A 13,833-nucleotide genomic window follows, 5' to 3' on the forward strand; every position below is an offset into this window, starting at 1 on the left:
TTAGGCAGAGATCGCCTCTGAGTAGGCAATATGCTACAGAGTAAAGCTGGAGTTTTTTGAGACGGTCTGCATAGGGCATCTGTTTGAGGACGGTAATCCTCTTTGTGAGGTATTTCTTTTGCCTTTCCAGTTGTTGTAGATTTCTTGTGAGGTACATACCAAAAGGGGTGTTGCACTCTATAATGGGTCTTATGAGTGATGAGTAGAGGGGAACAATGACCTCTTTTTTCCTGGATGAGAAATATATATACACACACATATATATATATATATATATATATATATATATATATATATATATACAGTGGATATAAAAAGTGTACACACCCCTGTTAAAATGGCAGGTTTTTGTGATATAAAAATATGAGACCACAATAAATCATTTCAAAACTTTTCCCACCTTTAATGTGACCTATTACCTATACAATTCAATTGAAAAACAAACAAATCTGTTAAGGGAAAAATATAAAAAATAAAAAAAGTACAATAGGCTGGTTCCATAAATGTGAACACCCTTAAACTAATACTTTGTTGTGTCTGCACATCCTTTAAACTAATACTTTGTTGAAGCACCTTTTCATTTAATTGCAGCATTCAATCTTCTTGGATAAGAGCTTATCAGCATGGCACATCTTGACTTGACAATATCTGCCCACTCTTCCTTGCAAAAGTGCTCTAAATCTGTCAGATTGCAAGGGCATCTCTTGCGCACTGCCCTCTTCAGGTCACCCCATAGATTTTCTATCGGACTTAGGTCTGGGCTCTGGCTGGACCATTCCAAAACTTAAATTTTCTTCTGGTGAAGTCATTCTTTTGTTGATTTGCTGTATGCTTGGGGTCACTGTCCTGCTGAAAGGTGAAATTCCTCTTCATCTTCAGCTTTCTAGCAGACGCCTCAAAGTTTTGGGCCAAAAGTGACTGGTGTTTGGAGCTGTTCATAATTCTCTCCACTTTGACTAAAGCCCAAGTGCCAGCTGAAGAAAAGTACCTCCAAAGCATGATACTGCCACTACCATGCTTCACCATGGGGATGGTGTTCTTTTGGTGATGTAAAGTATTGTTTTTGTGCCGAATGTACCTTTTGGAATTGTGGCTAGAAAGTTCACCCTTGGTCTCATCATACCAAAACACACTTCCCACATGCTTTTTGGAGACTTGATGTATTGTTTTGCAAATTTTAGCTGGGCCTAGATGTTTTTCTGTATGAGAAAAGGCTTCCGTCTTGCAACCCTACCCCATAGTCCACACATATGGAGAATAAGGGAGATTGTTGCCACATGTAGTACACAACCAGTACTTGCCAGAAATTCCTGCAGCTCCTTCAGTGTTGCTGAAGGTCTCTTGGCAGCCTCCCTGACCAGTTTTCATCTAGTCTTTTCATCAATTTTGGAGGGACGTCCAATTCTTTGCAACATCACTGTTGTCCCATATTTTCTCCATTTTTTGGATGACTGTCTCCACTGTGTCCCATGGTATATTCAATGCTGTGGAAAATTTTTTGTACCCTTCTCCTGACTGATACTTTTCAACAATGAGATCCCTTTGATGTTTTGAAAGCTCTATGTGAACCATAGCTTTTGCTGTAGCAGGCAACTGAGTAAATGTCAGGAAAATCCTTCTAGGACAGCTGAACTTTATTTGGGGTTAATCAGATTCTCTCTAATTGATGGCAGGTGTGCACCCAAGAAGACTGAATGCTGTAATTAAATCAAAAGGTGCTTCGACAAAGTATTAGTTTAAGGGTGTGCACACACAACATAGTATTAGTTTAAGGGTGTGCAAACTTATGTACCCAAAGTATTGTACATTTTTTATTTTTTATATTTGTTCTCCTAACAGATTTATTTGTTTTTCACTTGCATTGTACAGGTTATAGGTCACATTAAAGGTGGGAAACATTTTGAAATGATTTACTGTGGTCTCATTTTTTTATATCACAAAAACCTGGCCATTTTAATAGGGGTGTGTACACTTTTTATATCCACTGTATATATATATATATATATATATATATATATATATATATATGTGTGTGTGTGTGTATATATATATATATATATATATATATATATATATATATATATATATATATAAGTGTGTGTGTGTGTATAGATATGGGAGTCCCAGCATAAATCAAAATTTTGGATGGTCGACATATGCAAGTGGTTACCAGCTGTGTGAGACTGACAGTTCCTGGGTACGGAGATATGCCCTTTCCCCAGGGATTGTGCGATCTCGCTGTTAGCATATATAATTAGCCGGATTAGCCTCGGTGCATGTGTTATAATTTGTCGATGTAAGTGCATGTGCATTACTTTACTCTCAACTTCTAAGTCTTCAAAATAATCCTGCAGCATTATCATTAAAATAAAAATAAAGAAAAATTAACCTTCTTTTTAACAGAGTGATGTCTTTCTCAGTTATCTCATTTCTCTCTGTTTCACTGCTCTTCCACTGTTTATGAATTCCACAAGTCCGCATATGAAAGTCAATCTGCCTGGAAGTTCATTATGTCATTCTTAGTCTCTCTCATCCTTGTACTCCCTCCTTTTGGCTTATGTTCTTTTCTTCTTTATGTTTTTGTTTTTCTTTTTTTCATTTTCCCTTAGACTGGTTTAGAGAAGTTATGAAGGAGGATTTAAAGATGACTCATGTATTTAACACTGATTAAACTCCCACTGAATGTTCATATCTCTATTAAGCAATAAATAAAAAAGCTCACAATAGTGATGGGCAAATATATTCTTCACAACTCATTGCTGCAGTACTGACACTTTGTATTTCCTGACTATAGGTGCCAAGAGGCTGGCCTAAATAGAGGAACTCTCACCTTTCACCCTAAGTATCTTCTCCTTTTCTGAAGTCAGGACTTTGGTGGCATAAAGGGTAGTAGGACAGCACCATCTTCAATTCTTTATTGACACAGTTCAATAAATGTCTCACTTGCTTCCACTGTGTCATCAGTATCTCTGGCTGTCCTTAAACTAAGCTTTCTAATAAGAACCCCATTAGGGAGTTCTCTTATCCTTTCTTTCATAGTTCACTTTGTAGATGTCAGTGTAGAAATTCAACAACAGTCTTAGGTTCTGGAAACAATTTCCAAATGGATGCCTTTATAATTTTATCTTTTTTATCTAGGTCTAGAGCAAAGTGTACCTAACTGTCCCCATGTTCACATTTTAACTCTAGCATGTACAAGCATAAGGCTGTGTCCTTAGAAAAGTATTTGCAACAGAGGTCACATGGTTGGTCTAGGCAAGTGATGGTATCTGCCAGTCCATCTTATGAACTCCCAAAGAAAAAGGATAAGCATACTGAGGAAAAGAGGACTCAGGAGGCTATTAAAGTGTCCAACAGCCCTCTCAGCTCAAAGTCTCTGATAGAGGTGAGGTGCTTTTGCAGACCCCATATCTGACAACTACTGCATCTGAGGCTTCTAGTGTGACCCATCTGTGAGGCAGCAATGCCACTGCCCAAGTCCATATTCTAAGGAATCAAAGCTCCCTTGCAGTTGGCCCCGACCTCAGATACAAAACTGCTAAGATGAAGGTGGCATCTCTCAGATCTTTGTGACAGAAGAGATTGAAGAGTAGATTCGGGTTTCAGTCACCTGCCTGTGACCTTAGGCTTTCTATTATTACTCCACAGTGAAAATGAGAACCAAGTCATCTAACCCAAATGACCTGCAGTCAGTTTTTCCAAGCCACAGCTGCCTAGGTTTCAAGTCCAATACTCACAGGTCATGGAGATGTCTCTCTTCACTGGGACTTAGATTTGATTCTGAGGCAAAGGAAGTACCTTATGTTGATCAGATCTCCCCTAGTTCTAGTTTTTTTGTCTCTTACTCTGAAAACATCCTGCCCTCACCCTTGATACCTGAGGGCCTTTCTTTTTGGGATACCCTTCACAGTATGAATGAATGCTTTAAATGGGAGTCAAAAGATTTCTCCAAGGCCCAGATCAGGTAAGACAGCTTATGGGCCTGCCTAAACCTAGACCTTTGGCTATTCCTCCAGTTCCTGAAGTCCATGATGATGCTTTTTATACAGCCGTACAGCCAGTCTTGCAACCCCCTATCTCTAAGAAGCCAGAGTTTCTACAGGGTCCAGGTGTTCCATAAATACCTGTGTAAGAACCTAGTGGTATATTTAGCAATGGAGTCTCCGGATTCCAGTAAGGGTCATAGTGGGGTTGCACCCAGGAGCCCCATACCAAACAGCAGGGACAGTAGGATCTATGACTGTTTTGATAAAAAAAAAAAAAATACAGATCAGCTACCCATGGCCACTGGGGCTCTTAAATGCCAGTTTCTTATGCAGAACTACTAGAAGGTTAGCCAAGAGAATGTAAGGCATAAAGCAAAATGTAAAATCAGGCCCTTTCTCCCAAACAAAACTAAAGAAAACCACAGAAAAGGAAAAAGGGCAAGTTTACAAAAAAGTGGCAAACAAACTCCAAATGTTCACCAGGGATGTCACTGACACAGGGTCCATCCCAGAAGGAAGCAGCTAAGACTCATAACAGCAACTTCAACCCACACAAGAAATCCCACCCCAAGCCATTTTCTCCATTGCTTCCCACAGAAATTTGGAGGAAGACTATTAATTTTGCAAAACAGTGCAAAGAATTTCAGGACTGGGAAGTCACACAGATAGTAAGACTAGGCTACAACCTAAAGTTTAAAGAAAATAGATTCTGAGGTATCCGTCATCAATCAAGCATCAAAGGTAAAAAAAATGCTACTATGCATGGAAGGTCTTCTATCACATGAAGCAAAAAATTGGTACCAGAAAGAGACAGAGGAGCAGAATTTTACTCCAGACATTTCCTAGTCCCAAGAAAAGAAGGATCTTGGATTTCCATTCTAGAATTATTCAAATTAAACAAATTCCTATTATTTCTGAAGTTCAAAATGCTGAATTTGCAAAAACTGTTAAATTTGATCCCTCTAGGAGTTTTAATGGTGACTGTGGAGCTGAAGGATGCCTACCTCTATATACCCACAGCTGCCGAAGACAGAGATTTCCTATTATTCCATGTAGGGAGTTCTTAATACTAGTTTATTGACTTGTGTTCTGGATTGTCTAGTGCGTCTGATGTCTTTACAGAGTATCTGGCCCAATGAATGCTTTTTGCAGAGTAAAGCATGTACACATCTACCCTTACTTAGATGATTGCCTGATTCAGGTTCCCTCTAATTTGGAGATACACAAAGCCACTAAAATTACCATGGACTGCTATTAGAGGGTAAGTCTATCCCAAAACCTCCAAAAAATCCATCTAGATTTCAGCAACTTCAGTAACCTTTCGTGGAGTAGTACTGTATTCAAGAGAAACCACAGAAAATTATGTTCCTGCCTCAGTATTTTAATAAAATTGCCAGTCAGAACATCATATCAGACAGGGAATTTCTTAGGCTCCTGGGCTACATGACATACTGCATTATGAAGGTCCTCCTGGACAGGCTGCACTCGAGAAAATCTATTGTTACCGAAAAAACAGGTACTTTCAGTATCTCTACTCATTGCAAACAAAATAATCCATTGCTTTCTTTCATAAGGAAAGACCTGTCATGGTGGACAGAGAGTTTATTGATCAAGAAGCGGCTCCCCTTTAGAATGCAAACTGGGACCCAGCAGGTGACAATAGACATATCCACTCAGAAGGCTGGTGGGTCCAGGGCGTTTTAGACATGAAGATGTGTAGGAGGCTCATAAATGTAAAGGAAATGATGGCAGTAAACCTAGCTAGTACGGCTTTCAGACACATATGGTAGTCACGTCCCCCGAGGATGACAACAGATAATACCACAGTCATGTGGTACATAAATAAACAGGATACCACACACACTTAGCTACAATGTACATCTTCAATGTAGGTATGGGAGGTGGCCAAGGACCCAGGGTTGCTCCCAATGGCCCAATACATTCTATGACAGGACAATGTCTTTTCAACAAACTAAGCAAGTCTTCTTTGAACCTCAACAAATAGATGTTAAAAAGGGAAGTATTTCTAAATTTTGTTTACAGGTGGTGTGCCAGAAATAGACTTTTTTGCTTCTCCAGAAAACAAAAAGCTCAGAAAGTTCCACACCTGAACACGAGGAAGGAATCCTGGGAGACAGACCTCTTCTTTTCCCTCATTAAATAGCAGTGCAGAAGATGAATGAGGACAGGTTCTCAGCAGTATTGGTTCTCTATCTTGCTGAGCCTAGTCAGTGAGAAACTCCTTGTGCTGTCCCAAAAATATAGTTCCTCCTCTCCCAAGGCAGGGGATCCATCTCCCAAACTGAGGACCTTGAAGTTGGTGGGGTGGTTGTTCTGTTGTTCATTTATTTACTTATTTATTTGTCATTTGTTAACCTACTTAGTCCAGCTGAGCCAAAGGCCCATTTCCAGTGGAGACCCAAGGAGAAAAGCTCTAGAAAAAAGACATTAACATGCATACATTCAAAAAACAAGAATATTACATAAACTAAAAAACACAAAAGAAAAGTGAAGCTACTGAAAATATTTCTCCAGAAATGACTTTAATACCACTGGTCAAGCGCTTTCAGCCAGAAACATTGGCCTTCATCAGAACAAACTACTAATTACACACCACCATTATATATGGATCATTGAAAAACTCATAACCAATCAACCACTGACTTCAATTAACACTTCTTAATTAAAAACATTTTATCATATATATAAAAAAAAAATTTTATCATATAAAAAAAACTTTTCTCCTTTCAAAAGACATATCAAAAATGCATGTCTTAAAACATAAAACTTTTTGAATAAACAGACACCAAATCATTTACATTTGTTGTAATTAGCTTTTCTTTCTAAACAGCTTTATAAGTCACCCCACTGTTTAAACCTGGTGTTCTGCAAGCATCCAGCAAAATTTGCCATTTCAACTCCCTATAATCAAGCTCCCCATCTCTGTCTCCATTAAAATCACTGGGAACATAGTCAAGAACTGCAAAATAAAATTTAGTATTATTTTTTCCTAAACATGTTAAAGTGTGTTTAAAAAGTGCATTGTCTGAATTACTCATTTTCATAGCATAATAATGCTCATAAATCCTATTTTTAACTGTCTGTTGGTTTTTCCAACATAAAAAGAGGAACAGACTGAACATATTGCCATATATACCACAAAGGTGGAGTTGCAAGTGAAAACCCTAGGGGACCTGCCAAATCTTTTCATGGGTACAAACCTCAAAAAATGGCTCCTCTAAAATATACTTACAATAACTGTAACTCTTACATTTGTAAGTACTTCCCCCTGCTATTGCGTTTTTGTGCTGTCCACCTTCTAACAAGTCCTTAACATTTTTTCCCTTTTATTAACAAAGATTCTCAAAATACTGGCTAGGCATTATTTTTAAAATGTCATTAACTACCGAGATAATATAATATGATTTTTTAATAACCAGAAACAAAACTATGAACCATATTTATCTTTTATGTATTAAAAAACATCTCTTACTCTTGTACCACAAAATGTCTCTCAATGCGCCTTCATGTTGGCAATTTCCACTTAAAAAGCATTCCAAAGGTAGAATTAATGCCACTCAGGGGAACTAAGCAAAGTGATTTTATAGGCAATGGCTGCTGCTCAGAAAAAAGAAAACAAATAAAATGGAGAAAAAACATTTTACATGACAATATGAATTTACTGAAGACAAAAATTGGTATAGGCCAAGGATTACCTTTTGTTCATTGATGGGATGCAAAAAATGACCATTTAACAAAGATGTGAATATCTCTAGTTGGTCAGACGTACTGCAAAAGACAGAAATTAAGAAAATGTGACTTGTACTTTCACAACCTACCATCAGAACTTGCATTTTTACAATTACTTACAAAGGTCTCCTGTCAAAGATATTTTACACGGAAATATCTGAGTTATGCTAATTGCTAAAATATAATGATGCTGTAAATTAGTCCTTGAGTATTATACAACACATTTGTAACACATAAATATACTGAAGTAGCAAACAGAGTTGTAACCCAGACCAAATCTAAAACAAAATGGAAGGTAACTATTATGCAAGAATTAGCTAGAAAACTGCATGTATGTATGTATTTTTAAATATCTCAATCAGGCTTGAATTATACCAAACAGAAGGCAAATTTTCTCAAGTTATAAAAATGCTAGGAAAGGCATTTCAGACAAGTGCTAACATGTTAAAATGAGATGCAACAGTCAAGATTCCAAGAAAGATCTCAGTATGTGACCAATTTTGAATTACTACTATTGTTGGAATGTACTTGATAAACCCATCAGCAGCATTACTTCTAGTTTACCATTGCCTTAAATAATTCTGTTAAAATTTAATGAATATTAGACTACCGCTATCTATATCTCAGGATGGGTCTCATTCTGTGCTGAGAACCAAAAGACTTTAGTGAAAGCTCCAAAAGTCAAGCAATGCTGTTATCTGATTGTGGGAGGTTGTGGTGTAATGGGGCTGGGAATTTGTCCTTTCCCTGCTGTAGTGTAATCTCGGAGTTGTTATATGTAAGTAGCAGGGGCTATGGGGGAGCAGAGGGCTTTTCCTCTTGCATAAAATATGATTTTACTTTTTTTGTTTATAACATTTTGCAGTTCAATCATGGCAGATCAATATTTTCAGATTTGAACATTTGTGTATTTTGCCTTTTCAAATGGATCCCTCAGGACTTCTGCCTCCTGCAGGCAAGTCCTATTTCAAAGCCTCTACATTTTTTGCCTAGCTTTGTTAATTGAGGATCACAGTGAGGTTATTACCCATGTAAATGACACAAGCGCAAAATATACTCTTCTTTCCAAAAGACTCCTGGACCCTGGAAAACCAAACTTTATATGCTCGCCATTCCTCTCAACTTCTTAGAGCAAAAAATCTGGATAAAGCCAGTGATTTGCCAGAAGACTACAATTTCATGAGAAACAGACCAAAAAATATGAGCAAAAAATCTGGACATTCTGCAAAAATCTGGACAGCTGAGATCTGTACCCACCCATAACTGTCTACATCCACCATGAAACACTTGCATTAAGCCACTGCATTCCTTTTCACATATTTTGTTAGATTTTTCTCCCAATTACTAAGCCATCAAAAAATGTCCCCCTGATAAGCTAGTGTGTATGTATGCACGCACGCACATGTGTGTGCATGTGTATATATATATATATATATATATATATATATATATGGATAGATATAAATATAAATATACAGATAGAGACATAACTATATATATATATATATATATATATATATATATATATATATATATATATATATATATATATATATATGGATCCACTTTAGAATCTCGAAGTTTCAAAACTTCGAACTTTAAAAGGCTGAGAACATAACAACAAAGATTTGTAACTTCAAACGTTTTGAATGGAGATTACTGTACAGTGTGGAATGGGATATTTGCCATTCTCCTCACTGTAGTGCAATCTCTGAGTTGGCATATTTAATTAGCAGGGGTGTGGAGGGGTAAAACGTAAAAAAAAATTTTCTTTTCATTTTTTTATTTGGTTTTCGAAGTTTCAAAACTTTGATCTTATGGTCTTGGCCATTTGACTTTCAAAGTTTTGAAACTTCGTGCTTCTGAAGTAGATACACACACACACACACACACACACACATATATATATATATATATATATATATATATATATATATATATATATATACAGATTGATTCCTAGATATAGATACAGATATAGTCTAACCTTCAGTAGATCAACTCTAAAAACATTGACTGCAAAAGGTTGAAAAGAAAAAAAGATTGACACCCTAAGCATACCTCTCAACTGTTCAGATTTTCACAGAAGGTCCAGATTTTTGCCACATATTTTTGGTCTGTTTCTCATAAAATGTGTGATTTTCTGGCAAATCACATTGGATTAATGTCATTAACTAATGACAGCCATTTGAGTTTCATACCTGATATCCTTCAAAAAATGCATGCTAACAAAAAAACATGTTATTCTAGCAACTTTCTAAATTTAAAGGAGCAATATTTAAAATCTTTCCCTATTTTCGGGCCTTTGTCCATATTTCTTGTGGTAAGTGGCTGACAGATATGCTAACGAGCATGCTCTAAGGTACAACCTCAAACAATGAAAAACAAAACTAGTGTTACTGTTTTTTGCAGGATGCCCCCATGAGGGGAGGTTAATCCACACATACCCCCAATATATTTATACTAACTCATATATCACACAATACAAGGAGTATGAGCATACTCCCCAAACCCAGGGATCATTAGTTTTGCATACCTGTCATTCAGTGACAAAACACATTTGGGAGTTTTGATTATAAAAAAGTGCTACACATACACACACACACACACACACACACACACACACACACACACACACACACATATATATATATATATATATATATATATATATATATATATATATATATATATATATATATATATATATATATATATATATATATGTGGGAGCGCTACAGAATCCTGAAAGCCCAAAATCCTGAGACCAAAAGGTCGAAAGTTCAAAATACTGAAAACTTAAAATCCTGAAAATGCACAGGATACCAACACTTACTATATTCCAGCACAAGCACATACAGAAACATATTACCCTTCAACTATATGCAGGGGGGAAGCCCCCCTGCAGTCCCCATACTCCTGCTACTTAAATATATAAATTCCAAGATTGCACTTCACTACACTAAGTGCAATCATGGAGTTGATATATTTAAGTAGCAGGGTAAGTGTGCATGTGGGGGGTGCAGCCCCCCACATGGGGGTGCAGGGGGGCTTGCCCCCTGCTTATACTTAGACAACAGTAATATAGTTTGTGTTTTATTTGTTTCTGTATGTACTTGTGCTGGAATATATTACGTTTTGGTATCCTGTGTGTTTTCAGAATTTTGAGTTTGGTCTCAGGATTTTGGGCTTTCAGGATTCTGTAGCGCTTATATATATATATATATATATATATATATGTATATATATATATATATATATATATATATATATATATGTATGTATACATACACACACACACACACACACACACATCTATAGAAATGCTTTATATCTATATATATATATATATATATATATATATATATATATATATATATATATATGAATCTAGGACATTTCAACAAATGCACATTTCACCTAAACTCATATCACTGAACACAAATCACAAAAGCACACTTCACCAAAAACACAATTCACCGAAACACATTTTACCTTAAATGGCATATGGTCTTGTCCCCACTGTAGTGTGACCCTGGAGTTAGTGTATATAGTATGGGGGTGTGTGGGAGATGGAGCCCCCCACATATTTCAAGTATATATCATGTTTGGATAAGAGTAATATATTGCAATTGCAAGTATGCATGTATATAGTGTAACACATTTAAAATATGTGGGGGGTTATACACCCCACACCCCCCATTGTAGGGGGCAGTGCCCCCTACACCCCCTTACTATATATACCAATTCCAGGGTCGCACTACAGTGGGGACAAGGCCATATACCATTTTCGGTGAAATGTGTTTCGGTGAATTGAGCTTTCGGTGAAAAGTGCACACTAATTTAACTTTCGGTGAAATGTGCATTTGGTGAAATGTCCTAGATCCATATATATATATATATATATATATATATATATATATATATATATATATATATATATTTATATATAAATATATATATATGGATTCTCTTCAAAAGCTCGAAGTTTCAAAACTTTGAACTGCAAATGGTTGAGACCATAATCAATGTTTTGAAACTTCAAACGTTTTGAATGGAGTTTGACATATAGCACGGAATGGGAAATTTACAGTTTTCCTCGCTATAGTATGATCTCATACTTGGTATATATATTTAACATGGTGGTGTTGGGGATGCAGGGGGGACTTGCTCCCCTGGGGAAATGTAAAAAAAATATTTTTTTTGTTTTAATTTTTTTAAATTACAATTTTGGAGTTTCAAAACGTTGATCTTATGGTCTCAACCATAAGCATTTCAAAGTTTTGAAACTTTGAACTTGTGAAGCAGATCCATATATATATATATATATATATATATATATATATTTATTTATTTTACATTTGTTGACCGGGCTAGTCCAACTGGACACAATATCCGTTTTCAGTAGAGGCCCGGGGAGAAAAGCTCCATTACAGGTAAATACACAACAATTTATCACGTTAGGCATAATATTAGTCAAAATATAAGGTAGAAAAAAGAAAAAATTTTTCAGATACAAAACTGATACTCATAATAGGAAATAAACTTATACTATATACAACTATATTAGACTATATAAAAGCGTAACAGTAACACAGGAAAGAGACAGAACAAAGTTAACTGGAAAAAAGCCCAATTCTTAGATAATAACTCTCAAAACTCCTGAAAGTTTATAGAGGAGTTAAGTCAGGAGTGGAAGAGCTGGGAGAGTGTGGACATTATTTTAGTCAGGATTAGCACATGGACATATCCATTTTGTTTTGAGATGTTCTTTAATGTGTTTTTTGAAAAGAGAGGTAGAGGTTAGATTAGTTATTCCTTGAGGAAGTTGATTCCAGATTTTCCCTATTGAGTTTGCAAGTAATGAATCACCAGCTTTATTATTTGATTTAGGTAGTGATACTAGTAGTCGATTTGCAGAACGGAGTGTGTGTGTGTGTGTGTGTGTGTGTGTGTACATATATGAATAGATACATATATGTGTATAAAATCCACCCCATTGCAGTCCCACCATGGCACACATTGTTGTTATAACTCCTTCACCAGCCACAGAAAAGCTATATATTGACAGTTTAAAATCTTGAGACCTACACTGGTGAGTCCTGAGATGTGGAGACCAAATGGGCAAAAATCCAGACTTAAATACACTAAGCCTGAGATTGCCTTTCCTTAGAATATTCCTTTTTCTCCAAGGTATGGTGACCTAGGAGATGGTATATATAGTTCAGGGGGTGTGGGGGTCATAGCACCACTTAAAGAGGGTGCAGAGAGGTTTCCTCAATGCAAGCAAAAAGTTTAAATAAGAAGAGCAATGTTCGATATTTTCTTCTGTACTTTTGGTCTTTTCTTTAGTGCCTCGGAACAATGGGGAACTTTGTATTTTGTTGAAAACCAATAAACAAATATGAGGACTAAAAAACATAACAAAGAAATTCTTATTATTGAAACAGAATTTTTCCATAAATGAGTTTATAAATAAAACTGGACAAGTGGAATATTTTTAATGAATTATACAATGAAAATTGATTTATACTCGTAAACATAAACAATTGGTTGTTCACCCATAACTGCTCATTGCATGTCAATTATTATTCACAGGAAGAAGCCCAACTCCAAACCAACACAATGCAAAAATACATTTTCTGACTGTAGCTATAGGAAGAATTCAAAAGCTGTAATTTGCTCTAAGTGGAGAAACAAAAGTGAGCCAAATACATATTTAATGAAAAATAAGGAGAAATGTCGACTGCCTCTTTCTCTTACTCAGTCTCTTACTCACACACACACACAATAATATCCTTAAAGTACAAGAGTATGTAAAAACAATGCTAAATACCCATCAGAGAATATTAGGCTTGTAAAAGCATCCCATTATAATCTGCTGAATACATACACATGTGTGACTCCTCTAAAAAAGTGACTACAAGTACACTTAATGTACTGTGCAAGTGCTAGCTTTTACATGCTTATAAGTATACAGAACACATCATTAAGTTATGCCTAGATGTAACGAACTGGAACAGAATTTAAGCTTCTGTAAAATAATGATATTATTTAAAAAAAACATATGAAATATCTTTTTAAATAATATCATTTC

At 36.0% G+C, this 13,833-nt stretch overlaps 1 protein-coding gene across 1 annotated transcript in view; it reads right to left on the bottom strand.

The window, feature by feature from the left end:
- Positions 1 to 13,833, bottom strand: part of LOC122787923 (dynein beta chain, flagellar outer arm-like) — a 5,188,001-nt gene that overhangs the window by 2,330,005 nt on the left and 2,844,163 nt on the right. Inside the window, exon 60 of the mRNA XM_044054850.1 lies at positions 7,703 to 7,775. Within this exon, the coding sequence (XP_043910785.1) occupies positions 7,703 to 7,775 (73 nt within the window). The remainder of the gene's footprint in view (positions 1 to 7,702; positions 7,776 to 13,833) is intronic.

The sequence above is a fragment of the Protopterus annectens genome, chromosome 13.part0 (genome assembly GCF_019279795.1).
Source record: "Protopterus annectens isolate FY-2018-M chromosome 13.part0, PAN1.0, whole genome shotgun sequence".
Taxonomy (NCBI): Eukaryota; Metazoa; Chordata; order Ceratodontiformes; family Protopteridae; genus Protopterus; species Protopterus annectens.